The sequence below is a fragment of the Electrona antarctica genome, assembly GCF_951216825.1.
Source record: "Electrona antarctica genome assembly, chromosome: 13".
Lineage (NCBI taxonomy): Eukaryota > Metazoa > Chordata > Actinopteri > Myctophiformes > Myctophidae > Electrona > Electrona antarctica.
Window position 1 is genome coordinate 38,932,266 of NC_136794.1, and position 24,306 is coordinate 38,956,571.

The 24,306-nt window shown below is 45.0% G+C and overlaps 2 protein-coding genes across 4 annotated transcripts in view; both read right to left on the reverse strand.

The window, feature by feature from the left end:
* The window catches only part of heg1 (heart development protein with EGF-like domains 1), a 34,111-nt gene extending 17,968 nt beyond the window's left edge, over nucleotides 1-16,143 (reverse strand). Inside the window, exons 1-3 of the mRNA XM_079517779.1 lie at nucleotides 15,456-16,143; nucleotides 3,530-3,802; nucleotides 2,763-2,960 (exon numbers count right to left, since the gene is read on the reverse strand). Of these exons, the coding sequence (XP_079373905.1) occupies nucleotides 2,763-2,960; nucleotides 3,530-3,802; nucleotides 15,456-15,897 (913 nt within the window). The 5' untranslated portion in view covers nucleotides 15,898-16,143. The remainder of the gene's footprint in view (nucleotides 1-2,762; nucleotides 2,961-3,529; nucleotides 3,803-15,455) is intronic.
* Nucleotides 16,144-20,581: 4,438 nt separating this feature from the next.
* Nucleotides 20,582-24,306, reverse strand: part of slc12a8 (solute carrier family 12 member 8) — a 34,973-nt gene continuing 31,248 nt past the window's right edge. For all 3 annotated transcript variants that reach the window (XM_079519307.1, XM_079519306.1, XM_079519308.1), the window contains exons 13-14: nucleotides 22,883-22,943; nucleotides 20,582-21,424 (exon numbers count right to left, since the gene is read on the reverse strand). In XM_079519307.1, the coding sequence (XP_079375433.1) occupies nucleotides 21,265-21,424; nucleotides 22,883-22,943 (221 nt within the window). In that variant the 3' untranslated portion in view covers nucleotides 20,582-21,264. The remainder of the gene's footprint in view (nucleotides 21,425-22,882; nucleotides 22,944-24,306) is intronic.

The window sequence follows — 24,306 nt, forward strand, 5'->3', positions numbered from 1 at the left end:
TATTCTGTGCTGTCTATTCTGTGATTCTGTTATTATTTGGGGGGTTTTAAAGACTGTTTATGATTTGATATAATTTGAGTGACGGGTCAGGAGTTGGACGGAAGCCCATAAAGTAGGCGGAGGTTACCGGCCTGACAGGTAGACCTGACAAGAGAGACAAACAGAACAGGGAGTCTACGAGGGACCTGGATAAGTTTGTTCATTAATATCTCGTTAAATAAGCTAGCCACAGGAACGATTATGCTCACAGTTGGAAGAGGCTCGAGACATTCTTCAAGTACCTGGTGAGATCGTTCGTTTATTTATTTATTTCGACATCCCGCGAGGATCCGCTTTTTTGTCCTTCCTTTGGAGTACATTCATTTGGATTACGTTCGCTACGGGGATGGATTAAGTTCCGTTTGGATCATTTTGCTTTGGAGGGAGTTTTACGTTCGGGAGGGAACTCTGGGGGTAACAGACTTTGTTTGAAAACAACCACGGAACAACTCTAAACAATAAGTGCGGGCGTGCGTGCGTGAGACAGACACTCGTTTCGGTTCATTCATTCATTCATTCAACTCGCCGTTTAACCTGTCTGTATAACTGTTGATTCCTTGACTTGAGATAAATGGGTTATAATAACGTGAGCTTTGTTTCTGACTGTGTTTTCTGCTGGTTTATGTAGGCCAGGGTGCCCACACATTTAAGACGTGAGATCTACTTTCAAAATGACCAGCTCAACAAGATCTACCCACTGAAAAAATAAGTGTACCATTGCTGAAAATAGTTTAAATATATAATGTACCTGGGGGGGCTTTGGAATAGGGAGAAATTATGACAGGCAGTTTCTGCTGTCAAAATATTTCCCCCCCGTATTTAACTTAAACGCCCAATGCATTCTCAATGGCAATAGCACAAACTTTGCCATGCTACTAGTCCTACATACTTACACCTAGAAACCCCATTCAAACCTATTTAGGTTCATCTTACGGTGGACATGTTTGCCTGAAAATAAATCTTTGAAATGTTTCATAGTTTTAGAAATATAGTGCTTTCAAATTTGAGAAATTTATAATGGGGCTCAATGGCAGCTCTATGGCACGTCAAAACATTATTTTCAGCTAGAAACTCTATTCACACATTTTATAATTCAGCTTACTGTGGAGACACATGCTGGAACTTTTTACTTTGAAATGATTTGTAGTTTCTGAGTTATTTAACTTAAACGCCCAATGCATTCTCAATGGCAATAGCACAAACTTTGCCATGCTACTAGTCCTACATACTTACACCTAGAAACCCCATTCAAACCTATTTAGGTTCATCTTACGGTGGACATGTTTGCCTGAAAATAAATCTTTGAAATATTTCATAGTTTTAGAAATATAGTGCTTTCAAAGTTGAGAAATTCACAATGGGGCTCAATGGCAGATATTGGCACGTCAAAAAAGCACTTTCACCTAGAAACTCCATTCACACTTTTTATAATTCAGCTTACTGTGGAGACACATGCTGGAACTTTTTACTTTGAAATTATTTGTAGTTTCGGAGTTATTTAACTTAAACGCCCAATGCATTCTCAATGGCAATAGCACAAACTTTGGCATGCTACATGTACTAGTCCTACATCAGGGGTGCCCACACATTTATGACGTGAGATCTACTTTCAAAATGACCAGCTCAACAAGATCTACCCACTGAAAAAATAAGTGTACCATTGCTGAAAATAGTCAAAAACTGTCAAAATATGTCCCCCCCGTATTTAACTTAAACGCCCAATGCATTCTCAATGGCAATAGCACAAACGTTGCCATGCTACTAGTCCTACATACTTACACCTAGAAACCCCATTCAAACCTATTTAGGTTCATCTTACGGTGGACATGTTTGCCTGAAATGGAATCTTTGAAATGTTTCATAGTTTTAGAAATATATAGTGCAAGGACACTACGACACCAACTCTGGGGGAGCCCGGGTTCGAACTGGCAACCTTGCAGTTACCATCCAGCCACTCTACCCCCTGAGCCACCACCGCCCTGTTTTGGTTTGGTTTTACTATAGTTTATGACAGAATGGAGAGAGAAAGCTAAATTCAATTGACAAAGTACATTTGGAATTTGTCACCCATCCTACACACCCTATAGTATAGGGTGTCCCTTTAGAGCGTCGCAGTCCCGCCCCCTACCATGGCCCAGGAAATTTATCCCAATGCATTTTTCCCATAGACATTTCAAAAAGTATTTATTTAAAGACGGTTACGCCGTGGACAAAGCCAACTCGAGTCGTGACAACTCATGACAACACAAACAATATTTTGGACCAAACAAATAATTACAAAGAAGAAAAACAACAACAAAAGTGTTGTAACGTACCGTTTTTTTCTTCTTTCTAATTATTTGTTCGGCCCAAAAAATGTTGTTTGTTGTCATGATTTGTCACGAGTCGACTCGAGTTGGCTTTGTCCGCGGCGTAAACGTCTTTAAATAAATACTTTCTGAAATGTCTATGAGGAAAATGAACGGAGAATCATTTCCTGGGCCATGGTAGGGGGCGGGACTGCGACGCTCTATAGGATCGCATGTCATGTGATCTACCTGCACAGCCTTTGTGATTTACTGGTAGATCGCGATCTACCTTTTGGGCACCCCTGATGTAGGCTGTTTTCATTGCAATCAACTTTATCAATTGTATCTTAAGAGGAGATCATTCGCAACCCATGATTTAATAATTAGTAGCAGTGATAGAAACATGACCGTTACAATTGTGTCAGGCATACATACCCCCAGCGTCCGACTCGGTGACGCCCCCCAGCCGTAGGCCCGTCTCGGGGCTGTCTCTGGGTAGCCTGGCCTCCTCCGTCACCACCCAGGGCTCCTGGGAGATGTGGTCCGTCACCGTCCAGGGCCTGGGCTCCTGGGAGATGTGGTCGGTCACAGTCCAGGGCCTGGGCTCCTGGGAGATGTAGTGTGGCAGCAGGTCTGGGGAAAGGTTATTATTATAGTAAAACATTTATAAACGACAACTAACTGTCTGAACGTGTATTGTGCATTTACAAGATTAACTCAAAATAGCTGCGTTGCTTTCGGAACTCGCCCTGCGGGCTCATTCCTGCAGCATTGCAGGGCGCGTGCATTAATGACGTTAAACCACCCCCTCTCGTGTAATATTGCTTAATTCTATCTCTGGGACCCCCAATTTAGATTGTAAAATCAATGTTAATTTAACTCTGAGAGTGTACTATGAGAGGGTACTAGGATGAGAGGGTACTATGAGAGGGTGCTATGAGAGGGTACTACTAAATGGACCTCAGAGTTACAGGCCCATCCCATCCCTAAACTATTCTAACCTTGGTCTGGGGAGGCCAGGTCTTCCTAGTGGGCCCCCATCCCATCCCATCCTTAAACTATTCTAACCTTGGTCTGGGGCGGCCAGGTTTTCCCAGTGGGCCCCCATCCCATCCCATCCTTAAACTATTCTAACCTTGGTCTGGGGTGGCCAGGTCTTCCCAGTGGGCCCCCATCCCATCCCATCCTTAAACTATTCTAACCTTGGTCTGGGGCGGCCAGGTCTTCCCAGTAGGTGATGCTGGCCTCAGTGCTGGCCACCACAGTGGAGATGAGAGGCTGCGTGGACGACAGCGGGCCTGAGATGAGAGGCTGCGTGGACGACAGCGGGCCTGAGATGAGAGGCTGCGTGGACGACAGCGGGCCTGCCGTCTGCTCTGATGTGGAGATGAGAGGCTGCGTGGACGACAGCGGGCCTGCCGTCTGCTCTGATGACCAGCCTGTCTCTGCTACGCGCTGCCTCCTCACTTCAGTGACTGTGGACAAAAAAACTTTAGATTAGTTCAGTCAGATAACTCACGGACAGATTTAACCAATATTTATTATAGAATGAGAATACATACAATACAATACAATACAATACTTCGGCCTGGTGGAGACAATAGAACATACTCTCTCCCCATGCCTTCGGCCTGGTGGAGACAATAAAACATACTCTCTCCCCATGCCTTCGGCCTGGTGGAGACAATAAAACATACTCTCTCCCCACGCCTTCGGCCTGGTGGAGACAATAAAACATACTCTCTCCCCATGCCTTGAATTCGGCCTGGTGGAGACAATAAAACATACTCTCTCCCCACGCCTTCGGCCTGGTGGAGACAATAAAACATACTCTCTCCCCATGCCTTCGGCCTGGTGGAGACAATAAAACATACTCTCTCCCCACGCCTTCGGCCTGGTGGAGACAATAAAACATACTCTCTCCCCATGCCTTCGGCCTGGTGGAGACAATAGAACATACTCTCTCCCCATGCCTTCGGCCTGGTGGAGACAATAAAACATACTCTCTCCCCATGCCTTCGGCCTGGTGGAGACAATAGAACATACTCTCTCCCCATGCCTTCGTCCTGGTGGAGACAATAAAACATACTCTCTCCACCTGGTGGAGACAATAGAACATACTCTCTCCCCATGCCTTCGGCCTGGTGGAGACAATAAAACATACTCTCTCCCCATGCCTTCGGCCTGGTGGAGACAATAAAACATACTCTCTCCCCATGCCTTCGGCATGGTGGAGACAATAAAACATACTCTCTCCCCATGCCTTCGGCCTGGTGGAGACAATAAAACATACTCTCTCCCCATGCCTTCGGCCTGGTGGAGACAACAGAACATACTCTCTCCCCATGCCTTCGGCCTGGTGGAGACAACAGAACATACTCTCTCCCCATGCCTTCGGCCTGGTGGAGACAACAGAACATACTCTCTCCCCATGCCTTCGGCCTGGTGGAGACAACAAAACATACTCTCTCCCCATGCCTTCGGCCTGGTGGAGACAATAAAACATACTCTCTCCCCATGCCTTCGGCCTGGTGGAGACAATAGAACATACTCTCTCCCCATGCCTTCGGCCTGGTGGAGACAATAAAACATACTCTCTCCCCATGCCTTCGGCCCTGGTGGAGACAATAAAACATACTCTCTCCCCATGCCTTCGGTCTGGTGGAGACAATAAAACATACTCTCTCCCCAAGCCTTCGGCCTGGTATGGTGGAGACAATAAAACATACTCTCTCCCCATGCCTTCGGCCTGGTGGAGACAATAAAACATACTCTCTCCCCATGCCTTCGGCCTGGTGGAGACAACAAAACATACTCTCTCCCCATGCCTTCGGCCTGGTGGAGACAATAAAACATACTCTCTCCCCATGCCTTAGGCCTGGTGGAGACAATAAAACATACTCTCTCCCCATGCCTTCGGCCTGGTGGAGACAATAAAACATACTCTCTCCCCATGCCTTCGGCCTGTTGGAGACAATAAAACATACTCTCTCCCCATGCCTCCGTCAGGTGGAGACAATAAAACATACTCTCTCCCCATGCCTTCGGCCTGGTAGAGACAATAAAACATACTCTCTCCCCATGCCTTCGGCCTGGTGGAGACAATAAAACATACTCTCTCCCCATGCCTTCGGCCTGTTGGAGACAATAAAACATACTCTCTCCCCATGCCTCCGTCTGGTGGAGACAATAAAACATACTCTCTCCCCATGCCTTCGGCCTGTTGGAGACAATAAAACATACTCTCTCCCCATGCCTCCGTCTGGTGGAGACAATAAGCTCTGGTTGCAAAAGGGGAGAAGTGGCCCTCTAACGTTCACCTCCATTCCTGCATTGTCCAAACAACGTCACCAGGGGGTGTCCAAGAGCCACTGTTTGGGCAGTGATCATGGACTGCAGGAGTAGAGTGGTGGGGGGGGGTGAGGGGGAAGAAGTTGCTGTCAGAAGTAGCTTGCCTGCGGATGTAATGATTTTTGGGTGGAGAACAATTGGCAGCCGGGCTCGTCTACCCCAACAAAAGGCCTGAGGCCCTAAATATGGCGGTGGCCCTGCATGTCCGCTGGGAATCAGCCATTTCCTTCCTAAAGCATGAGCGAGAGCAGCGGGGCCCTGCTGGAAACACTGTCGGTGAGGATGTGGCGCTTCAACCCCAGAGTCAAAGTATAGATAGATAGAGAGATAGATAGATCTACTCCTGGTCATAGCCGCTCCGCCACTAGTGAAAGTGGCTCAGTGGAAGTTGTACTTGGGTTTAAGGTACTGGAGTGTGTTGCTTTAAAAAAAAAACATACGTATTCCAAAGTATAGCTTTGTTGTTATTGGGCAAAAACCTGTTGTTTTCTTAAACACACAACAGAGTCACACAAAAGCATCCAAAGTAGCAGATCTGCAACTTCCTCAAGTTTCGACATGTTTTACTTGTAGATCTGCTACTTTTGTTTTGCTAGCGGACTGACCTCATGCTTCCATCTATGCATGAGGAGTCCATAAGCTGCTTCTTTTCACCTGACAGGGGAGAGTTTCGCCGGCCGGACGTAGCGCGTGGAAGGAATACGTTATTCCGACCGGTTCCTTTCCCCTCCATCAGGCGCCCCGGCTGTCCAGGGGGAGGTAGTTTAGAGACCAGGATTACTGCATGTTTTTTGTGAGGGTACACAAAAAACAGGGACACGGGGAGAACATGTGAGCATGTGAACATGTGAGGGTACCTACCCTAGGGGACACGGGGAGAACATGTGAGGGTACCTACCCTAGGGGACACGGGGAGAACATGTGAGGGTACCACTACCTACCCTAGGGGACACGGGGAGAACATGTGAGGGTACCTACCCTAGGGGACACGGGGAGAACATGTGAGGGTACCTACCCTAGGGGACACGGGGAGAACATGTAGTGTTAAGGAACGCTGCAAAGTCCGCTTCAGCCATTTGGAACCCCCTCCGGGAACCCAAAGGGTGCCTGCAAGGCTTACTTTGTGAAACACTAGAGAGAGACGTACTGTACAGCAATAAATAGGCAATATGGACACACGCACGCACAGGAACACCACACCCTATCCTTGAAGCCACAATTGATTTCGGGTGAGGTACATTGCGCGCACGCACGCACGCACGCACGCACGCACGCACGCACGCACACACACGCACGCACACGCACACGCACACACACACACACAGAGATCTGTATTGATGATGTAATCTCCCACAATGGGATGAGTAAGAGATGATGATTATTTGATGCGTAGCAGACCCTCTCATGTACATTATTTGTCCGTAGGAATCATGCACGGCTTTAGAAGCAGTGGCTGGACACCAGGCGCCCCCCCCCCCCCCCCCCCCCACCACTTAACCCACTAAGACCTGAGGCTGATTCTACAAAGGCAAAAAAAAAAAAGTGTTCAAATATAACAGATGTGTAAGCTCACAGAGCAGCATGACGGTGTGCCGGTGTGAGCTTATTCATCATTTGAATAGCCCAAAGCAAAAACCTAAATGACACAGATGCTTTCCAGGTTTGAATGGGTTAAAGCAGTGGTTTTCAACCGTTTTCATGCCAAACGTCCATTATTTATTCAGCATTTGAGCCACAGAGGCAACGGACCACCATTTGCTGACATTTAGCCTATCTGACCCAAGACTAAAGAATATTTTGTTGTCGCTGGATCAGATTTCGTCCACAATTCCATCCATGCTGTATTGATGTTGGTATCATTATAGGAGAGATAACAGGCAAACGTTGATCAACATAATTATTTTATGCCCATGAAGTTACAATGGGTTTGTATAGGAAGGGGGCGGGGCAGCTAAAATATCAAATATCTAAATACTGAATTGAGCAACTTAAAAACTGTCTGGGGTGTCTGAGTAGACGATAAAATGACCAAACGTTATTTTGAAAGTGAAATATCCCCTTTTCGATCAGAAGCGCTTTTCTGGCACACAAAACCAATGTCCTCGTCCGTGAAGTGAAAGCACGCAAGTCTGTAACTCTGGGAGTGTACAAACGGAACCCTTACGGGTCCATTTGGTTCCATTTGTCACGCTCAAGAGTTATGGGGACCATTGACCTTTTTTTCCTTCTTTTTTTGCTAAATGATGGGTCCGGGGACCAGCAGTGGTCCTTGAGGAGGTATAGGTGGTCCCCAGCTAAATGATGGGTCCGGGGACCAGCAGTGGTCCTTGAGGAGGTATAGGTGGTCCCCAGCTAAATGATGGGTCCGGGGACCAGCAGTGGTCCTTGAGGAGGTAGGTGGTCCCCAGCTAAATGATGGGTCCGGGGACCAGCAGTGGTCCTTGAGGAGGTAGGTGGTCCCCAGCTAAATGATGGGTCCGGGGACCACCAGTGGTCCTTGAGGAGGTAGGTGGTCCCCAGCTAAATGATGGGTCCGGGGACCAGCAGTGGTCCTTGAGGAGGTAGGTGGTCCCCAGCTAAATGATGGGTCCGGGGACCAGCAGTGGTCCTTGAGGAGGTAGGTGGTCCCCAGCTAAATGATGGGTCCGGGGACCAGCAGTGGTCCTTGAGGAGGTAGGTGGTCCCCAGCTAAATGATGGGTCCGGGGACCACCAGTGGTCCTTGAGGAGGTAGGTGGTCCCCAGCTAAATGATGGGTCCGGGGACCAGCAGTGGTCCTTGAGGAGGTAGGTGGTCCCCAGCTAAATGATGGGTCCGGGGACCAGCAGTGGTCCTTGAGGAGGTAGGTGGTCCCCAGCTAAATGATGGGTCCGGGGACCACCAGTGGTCCTTGAGGAGGTAGGTGGTCCCCAGCTAAATGATGGGAACTCTCGAGTTAAACTAGTGTTAAAAAAATCTGGCGGCATTACTTAATTTACAAGAAGTCTACACATTTAGAGAGAGAATGTTTGTTATTTTGACAACGATAACAACATATTCTTTAGTTTATGATCGGAGAGGCTGCCTAAATCTCATCAAAACCGACTCCGTGGCTCAAATGCAAAACAACTAATGGGCCTTGACGTGAAAAGGGGGTTGCAAACCGCTGCTCTAGTGTGACTCACTGTGAGATTGACAGCATTGGAGCTGCGGTGGCAGCCGGCCCTGGGCAGACGTACAGCACCCTGCTAGGCTGCATGGTGAGAGGAACAGAACAGGCCTCAGAGCTGGACGCCATCCAGAGCGTAACACACACAGCATGCAGGCAAGCAGCCGTCCCAGAACCCCAGAACCCAGGGCAAGGGAGAGTTCAACTGCAGCCCAGGCAGCCTGCAGTGCACATGTGTCCATGCAGTGAGTCCACCCACGGGGAGTGGGTGTCCATGCAGTGAGTCCACCCACGGGGAGTGGGTGTCCATGCAGTGAGTCCACCCACGGGGAGTGGGTGTCCATGCAGTGAGTCCACCCACGGGGAGTGGGTGTCCATGCAGTGAGTCCACCCACGGGGAGTGGGTGTCCATGCAGTGAGTCCACCCACGGGGAGTGGGTGTCCATGCAGTGAGTCCACCCACGGGGAGTGGGTGTCCATGCAGTGAGTCCACCCACGGCCCGGGGAGTGCACCATGGAGGTGTCTTGTTGTTGGGCCATTTAGCCTAGTGTTTTTCCTCACTCTCGCTCTTTCTCACTTCCTCTGTTTGTCTTATTTATTTCCCTCTCTCTTCCTCTGCAATTCTCTCTCTCTCCTACTCTCTCTCCCTCTCTCTCTCTCTCTCTCTCTCTCTCTCATAACAATAATGTACACCCATTTGATCCCACTCAGGGGAAATTCAGTTTCCGGCTGCACCCAGCTGATTGCCGACCAAGTAGCCTGCATGACTTGAGCACAGGGCAGGTTGGGCACTTCAACACATAGCTGGGGGGGGCTCGAACCTGGGACCTGCCCTGTTTCCCAGGCTGCCTATCTAGCCCCCCCCCCCGCCCCTCTCTCTCTCGCTCTGGATCCAGTCCGCGGGCGTTAGTAACCAAAGACAGACTGGAACGTGCTGTTGGCAACACTGCAGCGGACTGACCCTCCCTGTGGCCCACACACACACACACATACACACACACACACACACACACACACACACACACACACACACACACACACACACACACACACACACACACACACACACACACACACACACACACACACACACACACACACACACACACACACACACACACACATACACGCCTGTTGTTTGTCTATTTAGCTCTGAACTGTTCACACACTGTCTCCTTCTCCTCTGAACTGTTCACACACTGTCTCCTTCTCCTCTGAACTGTTCACACACTGTCTCCTTCTCCTCTGAACTGTTCACACACTGTCTCCTTCTCCTCTGAACTGTTCACACACTGTCTCCTTCTCCTCTGAACTGTTCACATGCACACTGTCTCCTTCTCCTCTGAACTGTTCACATGCACACTGTCTCCTTCTCCTCTGAACTGTTCACACACTGTGTCCTTATCCTCTGAACTGTTCACACACTGTCTCCTTCTCCTCTGAACTGTTCACACACTGTCTCCTTCTCCTCTGAACTGTTCACACACTGTCTCCTTCTCCTCTGAACTGTTCACACACTGTCTCCTTCTCCTCTGAACTGTTCACACACTGTCTCCTTCTCCTCTGAACTGTTCACACACTGTCTCCTTCTCCTCTGAACTGTTCACACACTGTCTCCTTCTCCTCTGAACTGTTCACACACTGTCTCCTTCTCCTCTGAACTGTTCACACACTGTCTCCTTCTCCTCTGAACTGTTCACACACTGTCTCCTTCTCCTCTGAACTGTTCACACACTGTCTCCTTCTCCCGGCAGCATCAAAGGTCGTCCCGTGGACGTGCGTCCGCATGGGACGTGTGTTGTTGTTTCTGCCTCGCCGGGGTCAAGCGCGTGCAACAGGTTCCAAGGATTAACCGCAAGAACATGAAGAAATGTCATGAATAGAATGACTATTTATGGCTATTATGACTTCAAGTCAACCATTGTTTCAGACTTTTGCCTTGATGCAGTTGAGACGAAGAACCGTCTAAGTCCTTAAAGTCTCTAAAATTGAAACAAATCAAAAGTAAATACTCTTTTAAAAAAATCACTTAAAAAAACATTATTGAGAGAGGTGACACAATTGGACTAATGTGCTTTTGTACATGATATTGCTTTTGTACATGATATTTAACCTACATTATCTATATATCTTTGGCATTCTAATGTAATTGAATTTAGATTTAGACAGACAAGTGTCAGTTGTTGTTTGTTTGTATGTATATTGTATGATGTTTTATTTATGTGGACCCCAGGAAGACTAGCGACAGCGGCAGCGGAAGCTAATGGGGATCCAAATAAAGAATAAAGAACAAAGAATAAAGTCCATTGTATATTCTGACCCCTCCCCGAAATGGCCTGAACTTTCATCTTTATATATCGAGCAGTCCATTATTATGGACTGCTCGATTAACCCATTTTGACCTGGGAACGATTCTATAAATGTCTTCTACATCCTGACAGTTTTTTGAAGAAGCTATGTTTCTATGTCAGTCGTTCTTCGATTTTTCAAAAAATAGCAGACCTACAAGCTCGTAGCGCACCACTCGGTGGCACGCTATGAGCTTGTAGATCTGCTATTTTTCAATAGCTAAAGCATAGGGTTCCCGCCCAAAATGGGTTAATGAACGATGATCTATTCTACACCATCTACTATTTTCACAAAAATAGAAAAAATAAGAAAAATAAAACTTGCTTCTCGATTATTCGATTAAGCGACATGAGGAAGATTAAATCAGCTAGAGGTTATAAATGCCGGTTTTGATATATTTTCAGTTAATTGCCCAGCCAATTATCCACAACACAGGCCTAAGAAGACGTAGTCATGAATCCACTTGCTGACCGGCTGTCAGTATTGAGCAGGGGTTTATATGTGACCATACCATTAACATCCTAGGCAAAAATGTCACAAATTCATTATGCTTTAAGTAGCATGTGACAAGTCAAACTAGGGGGGGTTTCATGATCCTGAATCCATTCCAAGCATTAGTTTTGCACAAAAAACACTCCTTGGGCTAAAAACGGCCATTGCAATCATCACAAATGTGATGAGGTCAGCACATTGTGCACAGTGGCTATGGCCGTTATTAGCCCAAGGAGTGTTTTTTGTGCAGAATTAATGCATGAAATGGATTCAGAATCATGTCACATGCTACATAAAGCAAATTGCCTTATATAGGATGTTAATGGTCACATATAAACCCCTATTAAAATAAATGCTCAATGCCGACAGCCGGTCAGCAAGTGGATTCATGAATGTATGTATATAGACAATATTTTAGGCCAATAAAAAATACTATATACCAAAGTTCCCACTTTAAACAAAAGAAGCCAGTCGGCTGGCGGACTAACTAACGTGTGTTAACTTTAACTCCATCAATAGACTTCTCTCTGTTGAAGCGCTGAGTTGTGACATACGGTACACATTAACAGAGACGCCCACAACTGTTCAAGGATTTCCATTCATGGATTGCTATTAAACTACTGTAATACGTGCTAGTATTGTTATTGCTGTCAATTATAGTCATTACTATTGTTGTTGCTGCTGATTCCATCCTTCTGTCTGTTGTTGCTGCTGATTCCATCCGTCTCTCTCTCTCTCTCTCTCTCTCTCTCTCTCTCTCTCTCTCTCTCTCTCTCTCTCTCTCTCTCTCTCTCTCTCTCTCTCTCTCTCTCTCTCTCTCTCTCTCTCGACAAAGCCAAGGCAGATGACCGTTTGAGAACCACAATGGTTCTCATTTCTCAAGGACCCCCATAACTCTAATTGTGTAAAAATGGAACAAAATTGACCCGTAAGCGTAAGGTTCTTTTTGGTTCCATTTACACACCTGTAAGGGTCCATTTGAAACTTTTGAAAGGTTAAATTGTGAAAACTTTTGAAAGTTGATTTTGAACATTTTGTCAGATGGCGGTTCGGTTCGCGGACAAATACATGTCAACTTGTGACATGAAAATGTTTGCTCTAGGAGGCTGTAGTCTTTCATTCAGTCCGAGTCATCAGTCTTCACTGTGAGAACCACTAGGGATATAATTTCAAACTGATTAAGACAGAGACATGGCACATCCTCCAACGTCGGCGCTGAGCCAAACTTCATGCAACTCGCAGCGGCAGCAAAATATCCTAGATGCTCCAAACTATTTTTCCAACTGCAGCAAACGAACGACAGCGTTTCAACCATGTTCAAGTTAAAAGACTTGAAGAAGATGGCAACTCAAGGTCCCAAACGTCTTGCTTGCATGCAGTCGTTTGCCGCTGTGAATACAATTTGGAGCGATTCAAAGTGAGTTGCGAGCCCTCCTTTCATATAATGTCAAACACATCCAGCTCTGATGACAAGGCTGATGGTCTTAAGCCTGTCGTGTCGGGTGGCCAAATTTGACTGAGGGACTGCCATTGGATTATTTTGGATTTTCGTTTTTTTTTCATGTTATATGAAAGCAGGGGATCATAGCTTCAAATTGACATATTGGTTGTTCAGTTTGACCCACCAGTTTTGGAGATATGGCTTATAGTGTAATGTCGTGCAGAGAAACAGCGAGTTGAGAAAACAGGCTTGAAAGGTTCACTTCTGTGGACTCTAACATTACACCTAGCTACATGTTTAAGCATTTATTTCATATTTACAGCTCTCTATTTCGATTTCAGCTCTGACATTTATTTCAGACATGCTCTAGTATGTGAAGAGTCTGCCTGTGCTATTAACTCATTTGGTGAAAAGCTGGAATTTGCATAATGGCAGGCTCTCAGTCAAATCTGGTCACATATGTCCAAAACTGTTAATTTTCAGGATTCGAAAATAGCAAAAGTATAGCAGATCTACACGCTCAAAACGTACTGATTTGCGCTGCGTTTCGAGCTTGCGGATCGGCTACTTTTGATGGTTTTGTGTGACGCTGTACTGTAGTGTGATCAAGTATAGGCCACAAAATGTTGGAGTAAGATTTCTGCCCGACAGAAACGGAGTGGTTACTGTATGTTTTGTAATAATAATCAAAATCTAAAAGTATAGTAACTAAAGTGTAAATAATAAAATGTAGTGGACCTAATACAAAATGTTTGACCTGAAATGTAGTGTAGTATAGAAGTAAAAGTAATAGAAATTGGAAATACTTCAATTACATCAGTACAATTACCTCAGTACAATTACCTCAAAATTGTACTTAAAGTAAATGTACACACTCCCCACTTCAACGGCTGCCGCGCATGTAATGTCACTTGAACTTTGACATGAGAACTACCCCCAAGGGTCCTTGAGGGTCCCCTGCAGCTATATGATAGTTTGGAACCAAATGGACCCTTACGGGTCTGTAACTATCTGAGAGTGTACGAGTGGAACCAAACATTTGGTTCCATTTGTACACACAGTTAAATTAACATTGATTTTACAATATAAATTGAGGGTTCCAGAGATAGAAATGCCATTAAATGGAGGGTCTGTAGACTAATAGGCATGTCAAACTGGGGGGTCCTTGAAATTGAACAGGTTGAGAATCACTGCTAGAGCCGTACAAATATTCTCTTATGGGGGTCCCTGGAATATCTCTTCAAATAAGGGCTAATTAGTGTCAATTTGGGGGTCCTTGGGAATATCTGTCTATTATGTTCACATCCAAGCCACACTGCATGAACCATTATTTCTTGAGCTATAGGCAGACTATTTCTTGAAGAAATATAAGAAAAATAATGACACATGAAATGTGAAATGATGAAGTTTGAGAATCACTGCAATAGACTGTGTGGAAAACAATGCATTGTGAACTTGTAGATCGACAATAGATAGCCGATATATTTTCATTATTTCCGGAAAATAAAAGAGACTGTGTATAGTATAGCCTATAGTGAAATGGCCACAATGGGGTCAATTTGATTATTCATCAATTATTGTATTATAACTTATTGATTATTTTCTATAGGCCTAATCAATTAAATCGATTAACTCTCACAAGGTGAGCTTCATGTGGATCGGCTATTTTTTGGCAAAGAAATGTGGTGTAGTTGTGTGTGTGGCCCAAGTACAGTTGCAACTCTGGTGCATTATTATACTAAGTATATAAATATATATAGAGGGCATGAGTGCGTCAAAGACAAGTGCATCACTTCTCAAAGCTTTGGTCCTCAAAGGGGGTCCTTGTATGGGGTTCTAGGGGGTCCCCGACTCCCCATGAAGGGAGTTAGGGGGTTCTAGGGGGTCCCCGACTCCCCATGAAGGGAGTAGGGGGTTCAGGGGGTTCTAGGGGGTCCCCGACTCCCCATGAAGGGAGTAGGGGGTTCTAGGGGGTCCCTGACTCCCCATGCAGAGAGTTTGGGGGTTCTAGGGGGGGTTCTAGGGGGTCCCGGACTCCCCATGAAGAGAACTGTGTTAATGCAGCATCACATTCACAATAATGTGAACCACTTTATAATACATTTATACATTATAGCTATAGACTATTCATTTTTGTATATCCTATACAAGGTCACAGCACAGCACAGTCTGCTATTCTTGAACATTCATTATAGGCCATATATATATATATATATATATATATATATATATATATATTTTTTTTTTTTTAGATGGGGGTCCTCACTCCGCAGCAACCTATAATTTGATAATTTTGCTGGTCCTTTTTTGGCACGAGAAGAAAGTTTGAGAACACATACATACTGACCTAATACCGTATCAGTGGCCGCAGCAGCAGTATTGTGCAGTCCTCCATCCGTCCCGCTCTGCAGCAGCGGCAGATTGATGCTTCCAGTTGTTGGTAAGAAGAATAATAAAGTGTCCTGAACTGCATGGCTGATGGAGTCCTCCTCCCCCTCCACGCCGCCACGGCCGGTCCCTGATGCTCGTCCCCGGCCGGTAAACACCACTGTATCTGCCGCCGCTGCCGTGGCTGCATGGAGCTCTTCTCCTCCTGGGCCGGTGGTGGAGGAGGAGTGGTACCGCCGTTCCCGTCCCGTTACTCCTCCCGGACCCAGACCCGGCGCTGCTGTCCCGTCCCCGTCCAAGCTGTCCGGTGTCCATGCCTGGGCGACGGGGCCCAGTGCCACCATCGCCACAGAGGCACGGAGGAGGAGGAGGAGGACGTGATTCAGAAAACACGTTTCCATGATTCCACACCTAAAAACAACGGGATGACCGCGAAGGATTTACAAGAAGAAGAAGAGATGAGCGGCGGATGATCGCCCGAGGCCACCATCGGAAGAGCGCTTTTGGGGTTTACTTTTAGTTTTTAGTTTTAAATGTGTCTCAATAAAGTGAATCCCTCATGTCGTGGTGGAGCTGAATGGTTCCTTATAGAGACCATAGTTTAGCAGGAGGAGGGAGGGCGGGAGGAAGAAGGAGAGAGAACTTGTGTGCAGTTTAAGTTCAGCACAAGTGAAGTTGGAGCAGAGAGCATGTTATCACATTCTACAGGCGCCTGAGCTCCTCCCACACACACACACACACACACACACACGCACGCGCGCGCGCACACACACACGCACACAATCTCTCTCACACTCACGCGCACACACACACGCACGCACGTACGCATACGTATGCACTCACGCACGCATGCGATAGTGGCTTGCCTTCCAAGTTCCACACAATAAAATCCGCTATTCGGACATCAGACAAGTGTTGTGTTGCAGGGCAGGCAGTAGCTTTCCACAATGTTTTTGTTTTTAATGCCTATCGGAATTAAGGCACGCCAACAAGGAGGAGAACATTGGAGTGTATATACTAAACGTTTTCGTGACAATTAGGAAGGACCCCCAAATAGGCTTATATGTTGTATTTTGTTTTGGGTGCAGACGACCTAGCCTGGCTAATAAGCCAGACTAATATCACACAACACTCAGGCAAAAACATTTTTGCCAACGGCTGATTCGGTCTGGTTTATTAACCAGGCTACAGACGACCCACATCTAAAATGTGTTTTGTGCCACGGACCTGCAGAGGAGAGGGGGGAAAACAATCTAAATTATTAAAACATTTTCAAAAAAAATGTATACAAAAGCTTGTAGATATGCTATTTTCAAGAGATTGTGGTATTTCTATATTGTGGTATTGATACTTCTACTTGAAAGCCAGCCAGTTTTCAAAATGTATTTAATAACGAAATCCATAATCATTACACCAGAGCATCCATTGATCTTCATTCCGCTTTCTTCAGGACAACATATCGGCCCAATTTTCCATCAAGTTCAGAGGACCACACTTTTGGAATAACTTACCGTCTCATATCAGAGTCTGTACCTCAGTTATTTTAAGAGACAATTACTGCAATTTTTATTAACAAGCTTGGGCAACACGCCCTAGTCATATTATTTGATATTATTATTAGCATTTTTTTTATCATCTTTTTTTGAGTGGTGCAAACCACTCCAACAACCAGCTTTGTCTGTACCCGTGTACCTGTACGTGTACCCGTGTACCTGTACGTGGTACCTGTGCGTGGCCCCACGCACAGGTGAGCATGCGGTTGCTATGGTTAGTGTGTGACGTCATGATGAAAAAATGGGGGAAAAAATCTTAAATGCCATTCTTTGTGGCTTTTCAAGCAGGCCAGGACCTAAGGAGGCGGTATGGGACATACCGGGGCAAGCAGTCCTGGAGATAGGGCTTGTAATTTTTTTTAAATTAAAAAATGATGGTACGTGTACCTGTACGTGGCCCCACGCACAGGTGAGCATGGTTGCTATGGTTAGTGTGTGACGTCACTGCCCCACTCAGTTCACACGGGTGTGATTTTTTTTTAAATCTTTAATCTTTAAGCCTATCAATATTATATTATATATATCAATAATCATTATATACAGTTAATATATGTGCGTGTGTGTGTTTGTGTGTGTTAGGTTGCGCACAGGTGGTGAAAAACAACCATGCTGTTTTTGTGCTCAGACCCAGCCAGCCACCCAGCCACACACACAGCTCTGTAAAGGGAGTGGTTGCACCACTCAAAAAAAAGTGAGTATAGCCTACTTTTTCAAGTGACAGTTTGGACACCCGACACCGACAGAGACGCTCATGGTATAGGGTTCATGGTATAGGGTTCAAGTGGTGAACTCTTTCACCAGTTGTGTGACCACTTGACCTGAGTCACCTAGCTGACCACACCATCTGTCAGCCAGTGTTGTTTTCGTCGACTAATACTATGACGAAAATGTTGTCGACTACCTTTTTTCACTGACAAAAACGACATGAAAATGAAAAATGATGACTAAAACTATGACTAAATATACTGACAATTTAGGCTACGTCAACAAATAAAAATTATAGACTAAAATGTTAGGAAGGGACTAGTGGACAAGAGATCCAGTATAAGTCATTTTACACTTGGTTGCATGCTGAAAATAGCCGATCTACAAGCTCACAACGCGCCACACTGCGGCGCGTTGTGAGCTTGTAGATCGGCTATTTACAGCAAGTGTAAAAACAGTCAATCAACGCCCACCAAAAAAAAAACATTTTAGTCGACTAAATTAACTGTAGATTTAGTCAACTAAAACCGTATTATATTTAGTCGACTGAAACTAGACTAAACACTAAAACATTCCAGGTGACTAAAATGTGACTAAAACAAAATGAAAACTATTCAAGAGGCTAAAAACAACAGCGTTCAGGTTATCTTCTGAACTCTGTTGAACCAATGGGAATGTTCCATTCATGCTCCCCGTCTGTCATGTCTTGCAAAGGCTGCCCAATTGTGCCCATGCATGGTCTTGAACGAACCACTGAGTATGTCCACTGGCCATATTTGGTGCTTTCTCTGGACTCTTTGTGTTCTTCCTAAACCAATTAAAACTGGGAAAGGATCCGTCTCATTTTAGATATTAGCTATGTTGTTGCTGCGAGAGAGTGAGGTCTAGCCAACACCAACTCGGGATTCCTGGATCGCTGCCCTCCACAATTTCCTATCCAACAACAGGTTCTTGAGCTCTGCAGTGTTGTCAGCCAAGCTGTCGTGCCGCAGCACGTCTACATAGGTGGTACGCTTCTTTCCCCTCCTGGCTTTGCTCCCATATAGGGTCAATTTACTTGCCTCAAGTTCTGGGTGCCTGACGCAGTGCCCTGCCAGCCTCATCCTTCTCTCTCTGACATCTCTCTCTGAGCATATGTGTGTCACAAGTATAGACAATTTGTCAAAATCTTTGAAAAAGTGTGTGTGTGTGTGTAAAGCAAATAGTGTGAGATGGGGGTCCACGGACAAATATAAATACACGCACGCATGCACGCACGCACCTTGATTTACAGGTCAACTAAGCCCATTATGGTTAGTCGACTATAAAGGTCATCACTAACGCTGAATATCTTTCAGACCCCATGCAAATAACGTCAGAATGTGTCTTACTACAATCCGGTCGATACTTTGGTTTCAAGAGACTCCAACAGCTATAGGAGGAATGCGTTTCAAATACCTTGGGGCTGACCCTTACTGATCAGGGTCATTAACACAGAGGTTAAGACCTGTGTCTCCTGGACTGCATGGTTGTATATGAATAGTTTGAAACTTTGAATACATATAAGCCACATGACCCAGCTATACTAGCATACATGGGTCGACTGGCGGCCCGGGGGCCACATGGGGCCCCCACCATTACTTAATGTGGCCTGGGGTCCACATGGGGCCCCCACCATCACTTAATGAGGCCCGGGGTCCACATGGGGCCCCCACCATCACTTAATGAGGCCCGGGGTCCAATATTCTACTTCAGCTAATTGCTAGTATTAAAATGTTTTATTTTATTTTATGCCCAATGTAATTGTATTTAGTTCATAAAGTTAACTATAACTAAATATATAACTAGATATATAATATCAGGATTCCAATGTATTGTTGGCCATTTCTTTATGGGGGAAAACTAACTTTCAAATATAAACTTATAAAAAGGGGGTCCTTGTAAGTACACTAATTAACACATTATTTTTTTCCTTTTCTTTAGCTGAATCATTTTGTTTTCACTATACCCTAAAATACCTTCCTCCCTTAATCCATTCTGGGCAGGAACCCCTTTTGGTGTTTTAAGCATTATGTTATAATTTAGCTATTGCAAAATAGCAGATCTACAAGCTCATAGTGCTTACAAGCTTTTAGATCTGCTATTTTTGAAAAATCGTGAAAATGTGGGGCAAATCTTTGACTATATATATTCTTTCACAGCGAACGTTTTTAATTCAAATCTTTGATTCATCGGGGGGGGGTCCCTGGAACAACATCAGATGGGGATCCGCGGCCAATTACATATATTTTTGGGGGTCCTTGACATGAAAATGTTTGAGCACCACTGAAATAGAAACATGGGTTTTAACAGGAGCTATATGGTATTATAGGAACCTCATAATCTGTCCAAGTTACTCTGCAGTGAAAGCAAGAACTGCAGCTACCGTCTGCCGAGCATAGTAAATATTATTCACTAGTGATTTTGAAAAGGAAATGGTCAAGCAAGTCCGTCTCCTGCAGCTGAAAGAGGCAGCCCGACACCGTCCAGAACCATGGACTCTTCCTAGGGAGAAACCTGATGAGCTTGAGTTGATTAAACACAGCCTCCACAAGCTGTGTCCGCTTCCAACACACGGTTTCCTGCATGTCTGGATAAGCGTGCAGACGAAGACTGAAGGAAGAACATTTGGTCGTGTCATGTAGGGCTTCTGTGCTAATCAACCACAGAAGCAACCGAGGCACCAGAGTGAAATCAACACAACTCAACACAGTACCATTAAACCAATGGTTCCCAGCCCTTTCTGATCAGGGCCCACTTGAAAATCTGACCACACTTAAATGGAATGAATGTGCATTATACTTGAAGGTAAAGTGGTTAGAGCCTAGTTTATTGCACCCTCTTGATGTATTGTACAATAGTGTGAAAATAGCTGGTCAATATTGGACTCTTTGCCTACAGTGAGTCACATAGTGGGGTAGGCTGCAAAATAAGTGGAGTATCTCTCCAATATGAAGACAATTACACCAACATTATTTTCAGAATAGTAAAATAAACAGTCCTCACATAATTGCACTCAGGCTCCAAGTCATGCACAGGTCGAAGTCTGTCTGGGTCACCCTCCCGAACACACAAAAGTTCTGTTAATTAAAATAAAACCCAGACGGGCTGATGATGTGACACTTTGAACCGCCGTCTTTTAGCAGACATTTGGGGCTCCATTTTCATCCATGCTAAACCCCTTATCCCTAAACTTCTTTGCCTTTTTTTTTTACTATTTTGAAAAACATTTTTGAATAGTTCAGCTAGCCTCTACATTGACACGTTGTGAGCTTGTAGACTGGCCATTTTAACTATTCAAAAATGTTTTGCAAAATAGTAAAAAAAACAAAAAGGCAAAGAAGTTTAGGGATAAGGGGTTTAGCAGTGACGAAAATGGAGTCCTTGGGTTCCAACCCTCTGTTGCTCGGTAACATCGGCCCGTCAACCTCGACAAAGTGACTCGACAAACGTATAACTGAGGAGTTTAAGTGACGACGTCAGTCAGTGGAGTCACGGCCGCACCATCCCGCTGGCCTCGATGAAGGAAGACTGGTGGTAGCGGTGTCGTGAGGAGAAGTCGGCGTTGTCCTCGGTCAGCTGCCTGGTTTCCATGCCGACGCCCGAGAGAGAGGGCGTCACCACGATCTGGTCCCTAGGAGACGGAGGCCTCCTGAGAGGAAAGGACACAGTGGTGTAAGAATAACTGAGATTTTCTTTAAGTAAAAGTAGCAATACCACAATGTGGTATTGCTACGGGAGGTATATGATTAAATCTACCGCGACTAGCGACGGGACCGCGGTGGGCCGTCTAATACATGATCTTTGCTTAGAATTAGACGTCATGATTTTGATCAAGAGTTAACGTTTTAAGATTTTCGGTCTCGTCGGCTAAGGGGGGGGAATCTTCGATGACGTCCCACTGTTGCGCAACATCGAGTGTTTTTGATAAAACTTCGTCCTGGGCGCTGGGTGTTACTAATTGAAAGGACGGTGAACTTTGTCCTGGGCGATCGGGGTGTTAAGTGATTTATATAATCAGCCTGAAGGTGATTTATCTATAAACAATGACCACTCAGCCATACATTATCCAGCTTATATTACACGCCTACTTTAATACATAAATTAATAAATTGACCCAAAACACACAAAACAAGTGTCGCGCTGGCCGGCGTCTGCCCAGCTGCAGCACAGAGGGAAAACAAGGAAGATAGTTGATCAAATAGAATCCATTTTCAGGGCTACTGCTTCGTCTATTTCTCGCTCAAATGTTTTCAAAAACATTTTTGAGAGCAATGTTTAGCTGTAAATGACAGTTTGGCGATTGACCAATCAGAATCAAGCATTCAACCAAGCCATGTAATAATGAGACTAAAAGGTCTTGTGACATATTTTTTGTAATTTTTCTCATTTATTATTTCTTAGGTTTTCTGAGCTCCAAAAAAACCTGAACTTTGAACATTTAGATGTTCTGTGATTTTCTGAATAATTAGGCACAAACAAGTGCTCTGATTTGCATGTGGACTGTGACTGGTCCACACATGCCCGTTTTCATTGCAGCTCAAAAGGCTTGACAACACACAGAGAAAACCCCCAGACCACAGAGAAAATCCACTGAATGTTCAAAAGGTCAGGTTGTTTGGGTGTAATTGAGGTCATAAAAGCTAAAATGTAGACAGGAGGAGCTGGGATTCGAACCGCCGACCCATGGATCATTGGACGACCTGCTCTACCTCCTGAGCCACAGTCACTCCCAACCAACATAGACCAGAGGCAGTATTTTGTACAAAGACTACAGTCTATTAACTTGTAGGGCATTAAGCAACTAGTCGACTAGTTTACTAGTCAACTAGTAAATCCACTAGTCGACCTTGTTGGTACTAGTTGACTAGTAGATAAGAAAAGATTTTGTAGGCCTCAAAATCAGGTAGATTATAGTTATAGTCACCAATGTACACAGTTTTTAAATGTACACATATTTATTCCCCCCCCCCCACCTACACATAATAGGTGGTTAAACAACTAGTCGACTAGTAAACTAGGCAACTAGTAAAAATGACTAGAAGTGAATGCCCTATGAAGGTGTAAAAGTAAAATCCTGTCAGGCGTGACATCCTGAACTGAAACACACCTGCAGATGCTGCTCAACGTCGTTTTGAGCCATCTGAAAAAGCTGAAGCGAGATGCAGCGCCTGTAAAGAAATCAAAATACCCACACACTGTTTATGATTGAAAATGTACCATTACGTTTGAAATGTACCATGTATTCTGTATGCTAAAGCCGGTGTATACGCTACATTTTTATGTAATGTTCATTATTATTATGCCCTAGCTGTCCCGTCCAAATAAACCAATAAAGTAAAGTAAAAAATGTATTTATGGAAATGATTTGATCTTTTGATTTGAGTTGTGAAATATATATTCTTGAAACTTTTGAAGTAATGTAGGAAACACAGAACATGGGTTCCTGACACGAGAATCACCGATCTAAAACAGTGGTTCCCAAAGTGGGGTCCGGGGACCCCCAGGGGTCCTTGAGGCAGTTCCAGGGGGTCCCCAGCTAAATGATAGTTTGGAACCAAATGGGCCCTTGTTGGTCTGTAACTCTGAGAGCGTACAATGGAACCAAATGGACCCTGACGGGTCCATTTGGTTCCATTTGTACATTGAGTTAAATTAACATTGATTTTACAAAATAAATTGGGGTCTCAGAGATGCCATTACATGGGGGGGGTCCATAGAATATTGCATGTCAAACTAAGGGTCCTCAGTCCATTACAATGGTTGAGAATCACTCCTCTTATGGGGGGTCCCTGGCATGTCTTTTTAAATGGGGGTCAAGTGTCAATTTGGGATCTAAAAAGTGCGTATAGGAGTGCGGTACTCTAGTGAGGTATGTGCAGCATCTCGTTGACCCCTCCCCTACCACCTGTGACACAAGTGTTTCACACTGCTGTGTTACACTCTGAAGCGTGGCATTGTGTGCTAGAGATGCCATAATAGCACAGTTGCACACGATGTCCCTATAGTCAGCTATTCTAGAAATCCTTAAGCCACAACAGCTGTTGAGCGAACACGCTGCAAATCAAATCAGCCAAATTTTGCGCCACATTATAGGGGTCCCTGGAACAACATATTCTTTTCAGATGGGAGTCAGCGGCCAATTACATATAATGTTTGGGGTCCTTGACATGAAATAGTTTGAGAACCACCGATATAGAAACAAACCGTCAGGATTTAGAAGACATTTGTAGAATCGTCCTCAGGTCTAAATGGGTTAACCCATTTTGGGGCGGGAACCCTTTTTGGTGTTGTAAGCATTATGTTATGCTTTAGCTATTTAAAAATAGCAGATCTACAAGCTCATAGCGCGGCACCGAGTGCCGTGCTATGAACTTGTAGGTCTACTATTTTTGAAAAATCGTGAAAATGTGCCTGAAATCTTTGAATATATATTGTTACATAGCGAGTTTTTAACTCAAATCTTTGCTACTGGGAGGGTCCCTGGAACAACCTATTTTCAGATGGGGGTCGGCGGCCAATTACATATCATTT